This window comes from Heterocephalus glaber, unplaced genomic scaffold, assembly GCF_053883595.1.
Source record: "Heterocephalus glaber isolate CG9 unplaced genomic scaffold, H.glaber_assembly_v1.0 deba00001004, whole genome shotgun sequence".
NCBI classification, from domain to species: Eukaryota; Metazoa; Chordata; class Mammalia; order Rodentia; family Bathyergidae; genus Heterocephalus; species Heterocephalus glaber.
In genome coordinates this window covers 5,521,562-5,528,361 of record NW_028258179.1, presented here as the reverse complement: position 1 = coordinate 5,528,361, position 6,800 = coordinate 5,521,562, and the positions used below count along the sequence as shown (strand labels likewise).

General features: G+C 43.3%; 1 protein-coding gene across 21 annotated transcripts in view; it reads right to left on the bottom strand.

Moving 5' to 3' along the window:
- Nucleotides 1–31: 31 nt before the first annotated feature.
- Nucleotides 32–6,800, bottom strand: part of Gigyf2 (GRB10 interacting GYF protein 2) — a 147,188-nt gene continuing 140,419 nt past the window's right edge. For all 21 annotated transcript variants that reach the window (XM_087209411.1, XM_087209415.1, XM_087209416.1 and 18 more), the window contains 2 exons: nucleotides 5,746–5,893; nucleotides 32–1,862 (listed from right to left, as the gene is read on the bottom strand). In XM_087209411.1, the coding sequence (XP_087065537.1) occupies nucleotides 1,795–1,862; nucleotides 5,746–5,893 (216 nt within the window). In that variant the 3' untranslated portion in view covers nucleotides 32–1,794. The remainder of the gene's footprint in view (nucleotides 1,863–5,745; nucleotides 5,894–6,800) is intronic.

Genomic DNA, 6,800 nt, shown 5'->3' with positions numbered 1-6,800 from the left:
AAGAGGTGCGCTCAGAGAGAACACAACCACATCTTATTTAAGTTCTTTTTTATTTTCCTCCACACTGGCAAAAGTTCCGAGGGAGCTTAAAGTTTTGTAAACATTTTAACTATCCCTCTTTCCCACCCCCCACTTTTGAATTTACAAAGCAAAGGAGAGTTAGAGCCCCAAATTTTAATGGTTCCCCATCTCCTCATGCTATTTGATCCAAAAACTATATACAAGTTTGTAGCAGTCTCTGTATAGTTATTGTACACATTTAGAAGGAGGGGGAGGCAAGAAAGGATAGGGAGAATGGTGATCCAAAATAATAAAAATAGAAACCAAATGTAATCCTTCAAAACCAAACTGCTCTCAGAGCAACTCCAGCCTTCTCCAAGTACTGATGACAGAAAGGAAAGGCGCTTCACCCTGGAGCTGCCAACCACAGGATCTCCCATAGGCACAACCACCCAGGGCTCCCTCCGAGGTGCGAGTGGCCATGCTGGGGAGGTTTTGTGGGGGTTTGGTGGAAGTAGGAAGAGTATGTGTTTATAAATAAGAGCTTGAGTACATTTCTACTTGAAGTGAAAGGGTATGAGGAGGCCACAGCTAGAAGCCAGAGCAGGCTTCTCTGCCTGTCCTCTCCCACCCCCTCCATCCCACTGCATCCTCCTGTATAGTGGTTTCCATGGATGGAGGTCTTAAAGATGGGCAGGTTTTGTATGTTCTCTTTTCAGAAAAGGCAAGCAACTTGCCATCCCAAAATCTTTACACAAAACCTTGCCGGGGCCACAGCAAGACACACACGCAATGCTCTGAGGAACCAGAAATTTTGCACTTTTATCGGAAGCAAGTTTATCCCTATCCAAAATGAAATTATACAAATTCATACATATGGTAAAGATTCTAGCTGCCTCTTAAACGAGACAAATTTTCAGCAGAAGGGCCCAAAACAAACTGGTCCTAGTCCTCTGAAGTAAAAATATTTATGGGGAAAAAAAATCCATTTTTATAAGAAAGAAAAATTAAGAATAAGTCCCTCTCCCCGGCCACAGGGTTTCTTTCCGTTGTCCAATCAAGTTGGGAGTATGCCAGGGAGAAGTCAGCTTGCTCAGAAGTCGCTATCTAATGAAGAAAAACCTGAATCCTTTCTCTGAAAGGACGCTCAGAATAGGTGGGGGGTGTGCAACATCAAACCAATCCAACCTCAACTCCACCCCACTCAGGGCCTCTGTGATGCAATCCCCAAGTTACAGTAGCCACAAAGCCTCAGACTGGAGAGTTCTGCCTGTCTGTCGGACACCTGAGTCACAGTCCATGGGGCATTTTGTTGCTGGCCAATGTCTGTTAACCATTAACTCTCTTCATGATTGCATCAGTTACACCTCTTTGCCCTTGTGAGGGGAAAAAAGAAGAAGAAGAAAAAACAAAAGAGAAGGGAAAAATGGGACAAGAGAAAGTAAGTTACTACTGGTAGATCCCAACATACTTCCTGGGAGACAGCAGATGAAATCACAGCACAGCGAACACGTGCTGCCAAAATCAGCCTTGTTGGGGAGCGATCCCACCTGTCACCCCCGAGACACAGGGTCTTGGTCCATTATGTACAGTCTGAGATGCTCACCAACAAAATGGTTTAAAGAATTGTGGACACAAAGGGCAGGAAGAAAAAGCCTGAGATGATCGGTTCTGTGATTTGTTGCAGAGTGATGAAGAATAAATGGTGGGTTCGTGTTGTGTCCAGAGGCAGAGAATCCATGGTTGGCAGACAGGAGATGGAAGGCTAGTGCAGTGGCAAGAGTGGCGGGTGCTTCAGTAGTCATCCAGAGTCTCGATTTCCCCCATGTTGAGCCGCTCCGATGATGCATTGACTGAAAACCCTGCAGGAAAAAAATTGACTATGACTGACCACACCCAGACAGCTAAGGGGCTCAAATTCTAGGCAGTGGGCTAGAATATAAATCTCTTGTTTTTGAGCATTCCATATGGGTACTACAGGGAGACAGAGAGAAAAACAAGTACTTAGTAGACCTGCAAAGGAAAGAACTTTAGTTTGTGATACTGGATTAACCAAAATGGAATCTGGCTTAAAAAAAAAAAAGCAGAACTAGTATACCTATGGAAGGCCACACACAGGACTCACAACCACCATCAACATTTGAAAACCTAATGCTAGTGGCCACATGTTTGTAATTTTCAAAAAAAATCCATAATCAGAGGCTGATAAAAATTATAATGAACAGGGCCTCTTTGGAATGAGTGACTCCCACAAAGCTGTCCACTCCCTGGGCCCTGGATGAGCTCCCCAACTATTTCAGCTGCTATTTAAAAACCAAAGCAAACAGGCAATGCCTCCATTCCAAAAATGGTTAGCGTACTGCTGGGTTTTTCACACCCTCTTTTTTGTTCCTCAGTGTTCAAGTTTTCAAACAAATACACATTTGAAATGTTCTAATAACAAACAAAAATGCTTTTACATCATAAAACAGCTCAGCTGGCTCAAAAATATCATGATTTGAAAAAATAAACAGGCCTGTTTACTAATCAAGGAAGCTGTGGTACAAGCTACTGAGGAGGCCTACCCAGCAAGAGGCCAGGCCTCCAAACCCCATCCTGGGCCCACCCTTCAACTCTGTGCCTGTAACTGGCAAGACCGTTTTTCCCTTGAAAATGAAAGGCTTAGTGTTCATATTTTTGAAGTAGTGTTTTAATCAGGTAAGCACAAGAACCTAAAGACCTAATGGTCTATGAGGTATTACACTATTATTCTGAGGCACATTTTGCTTTGAGTCTACATGCACTCAAGAAAGATGAAATGTGGTAGCAATAATGAGCTACATGAAACAGAAATGGAAATGTAATTTAAAAACATGCTAAATTAATTTTAATTATACAAAAACAAGAAAAATCTGTAGCCAAAATAAATAAAAGTTGATTGTATCAATGCTATCAACCCTATCACGGGTTGATTACAAAGCTAGGCTTTTAGCAGGCAAACATGGTCTCGTTTAACTGTCATTAATGAAACTAGGAAGGTATGCATTCATCCTCCTCTCTTGACAGACGGCAATGCAAATAAGGATTTCATCCACTGCCTGCTCTATTCTCTTAGGATCAGAACAGATTCTCACACAATTTCTTTAAGGTTGTGAGACCATTCTTGTAAGTAAAGTCAGACAGGAAACTGTACTGTGTGTCTTCATCAGGTACAAGTGCAGGCTGCTGGTTCACAACAGCCCCCCAAGCTCTAAACACTAAGAGGGAAGTGACTACTGTTCAATGGAGGGTGCTGAGAATCAAAATGAGGCTGGTGTGCCCTCTTCTGGCTTATTTTAGAAGCAACCCTCTCAATCAGGACTGCTTGAATGGGTACTTTCAAATCAGAACTTATTTTCCCAATTTGTGCATGGGATGGATAGTTATTAAGTTTTCTCAAATATCTAAATTAATAAATGGAAATAAATAGGCACAGAACAGAAACTGACAATTACCAGAGGAATTTCCAGAAGGAGGCTTAGCTGAACATCATGAAACTATTCATGTGAAAGCTCACTCACCAGAGTTTCCTTGATGCTTTGTTCAACCTTTTCACTTCTCCTTACATCTGTTTGCTTCTTTTCCTTCTTTTAGATTTATACATTTCTCAAACTCTATTTTAGCATGACCCATCTATCACTCCTTTGCAGGAGGATTTTAACGTCAGTCCCTTCCTTTCCTAGGTCAGCGGCAGAGGACAGAATGCAATGGAATACACTTACTCCAAACAGCATGACCTCATTTGCAAAGGAATCTGTTTCCTGAAAGGACGCTCCTCAGTTCCCAAAGCTAAAGTGCTAGGGATTCTTAGCCAGAACCCACACTCACAAGTCTATTCGCAAGCTAGGCTTGGTGGCACATGCTTGTAATCCCAGCACTCAGGAGGCTGAGGCAGAAGGATTACTGCAACTTCAAGGCCAGCGTAAGCTACAGTGACTTCAAGGCCAGCCTTGGGCTGTGTGGCAAAACTCTGACTCAAAAAAAAAGTCTATTCACAATTCCTGTCAAAAATGAGTACAACTAGGGCCAGGGATTTAGCTCAGCGGTACCTCATCTGCCTCGAAAATGCAAGGTCCTGAGTTCAATTCACGGTACCAAAAAAGAAAAAAGGACAAACTTTTTGACTTTTCAATCCATTCATAACAATAACTTTCAAGACACAATGAAAAAAAAACAGATCTTTATTAGATCTCTGTTTCCAAACCCAGCTTCTAGGCACCAATCCCAAAGGGCAGTCCTTAAAGTCAGGATTTTGCTTAGTGGGACATTTTCCTCAAGGCAGGAATCCTCTGAAGGCAAGTGAGGATCTTTCCGAGGGTAGAGGATGACAGCAGTGCCAGTCACCAAGCCTCTCACAGAACTCTCCAAGGGTGTTGCCACGGGATTTCTCACTCAGGCCCCCAAGTTTAAACCCTTCTCATTCCTAAAAGCCCACTCCACTGCCACTGCCCAACATTAAGCAAATGACAGCACCATCTATATTGCTCTCCAAGCCAGATATCCTTCAAATCTCTGTCCAGCTAACTATCCCTTAAATTTCTGAAATCCACCTAACTCCTCTTAGGTCTACTGCTAAAATCCTACTCCAGTAAATGGGGAAGGGTGGAGGGGGTGAAGGGCGCACAGGTAATGGGGAAAAAAATAAGAACCAAGATTCATCATGTACCGGTACAAGCACCCAATGATAAATGTAAACGTATTGTATACCTAAAATGTACCAATAAAAGAATTTAAAAGAAAAAAAAAACCCTACTCCAGGCCACCAGTATTTTTACCATCTGAGCTACAGTTTCCTAACTAGTTGGCCTCCTGACTGGACCACCGTTCCAAACTGCCAGCACTCAATTCTATTCTAGACAGCATAGCTAAAATGTAACACTCTATTTTACATTCAAAATAAAGATAATAATTTAAGTTTCATCATTTTTTCCCCAAGGTTATTAGGCCGTTTAAGTACCAGGCAACTTATAATGTTTGTTATTTCTGAAGGAGCATTCCCCATTTTTCCTGCCAGTCTTTTTTTTTTTTTTTTTTTGGCACTGGGGATCGAACTCTGGACCCTTGCGCTTCCGAGGTAGGTGCCGGAACCACTGAGCTAAATCCCTGGCCCTCCTGCCAGTCTTTCAAAGCCCAATCCAGACGACACCTTGCTAGGAAGCTGCCTTCAATGCAGACAAGAATGTCTGTGCACAACACAGACAAGTGGAAAGCAAACAAGGCTGGCTCTGAAATGCCAGCCCAACCCAGAGTCATTCTGAGAGCTCTACGATACAGTCATAGCGACCCTTTTAGAGCTTTCAATGATACAGGCAGCCCACTGCAGCATGTGTACTGTAGGTTCGCCACCACATAGACAGTGGATATCAACAAATATTCTTTGAAGACCTGATTGGATTTATGGCCTGGTTCCAACATATATCAGCATTTAAATTTCTGAACCATTTTTACTGTTTTCCATTACTTTCCAACTAAATAAAGCACGCCCACCCTGGAAATTCACAATAAACATGAAACAATGCTTTGACTTTAAAGCACCACACAATGTGCTACTACTTTTTTTAATCCCCGTTAGCACAAGAGGCACAGCTCCTGCACTGGGTCGCACAGTCAACTCTGGCTGTGTATTCTGAGCTTAATCTGAATCCTGGTTTCGTCACAGAGATCTCCACCTGATCACTGCCACCCTGCACTTCCCAATACCCGCTGAGGCTTCAGGGCTGCGCTCACCTAGTAAACTGGGATCTGCTCGGACCATTTTCTGCTTCTTCTTCTTCTTGCCACTTTGCACAGCTTCAAAATTGGATTGTTGGTTGTTACTTTGATTGGTCTGAAATACTGAATGGAGTGTACTGTGGTTCATCCCCCACACAGAATCCTGTGGACAGAGAACACAACTGAGATTTCAGAGTGGGTGCAGGTTCAGCCTGTCTTAAGAGAATGGCAGATTTGCCCCCACCTTATCACACGTGAGTTTGAAAACAAAAAGCCTACCACAGGTTCTGGCAATACTGAAAGTGAGAGCGGGCCATGAGCATCAGTTCCCTTGTGTGCATCCCACACCCCACCAAGCAGGATGCCTCCACACAGCCTCTCCTGCTGTGCCAGCAAGGCTGTCCTCAGTTCTCTACACTATACAAAGTCTGTACTAGCTACCTAGCTACTAGGAAATAAAATATATGGCAAAGAACCCTCAATAATGTACACCCCTCACCTCTTCGTTCTCTGGGCCCCAAGACAGAGGAGAGGCTAAAAACCAGCTGAAAGCATACTACCAAAAAAGATGAAATTCATGTACATTGTTTCTACTAGTGATCCCAGGAGGGATGTTGCCCCACCATATTCCCCATACACTTTCTACCAACTAGTAAGGCTATGAAATAATCTACTAGCCCTTTGCACTTACTGTTGCTTTGGGGAGGGGGGTGCAGTATTGGAACTGGAGATTGAACCCAGGGCCTTTGTATTGAGCTATATCCCTAGCCCTTTTAAAATTCTGAGACAGGGTCTCACTAAGTGGCTAAATGCCCAGGCTGGGCTTAAACTTTCTATCCTCCTGTTCAGGCCTCCCAGAGTGCTGGGATTACAGGTGTGCACTACCACACCTAGCTATTGACTGTTGCTCTATTAGAGCAATTCACTTATTTAAATTAGGTCAATTTCAACAAGCCAGTTCAAAGGACAAGTGGGGTGGAGGAGAGAAAGCACTGTGAAAAGACATGCCTGGGGCACATGTATATACAGTCACTAGCTGGACTTTCTTTCACCTTTCTGGTTCAGCCCAC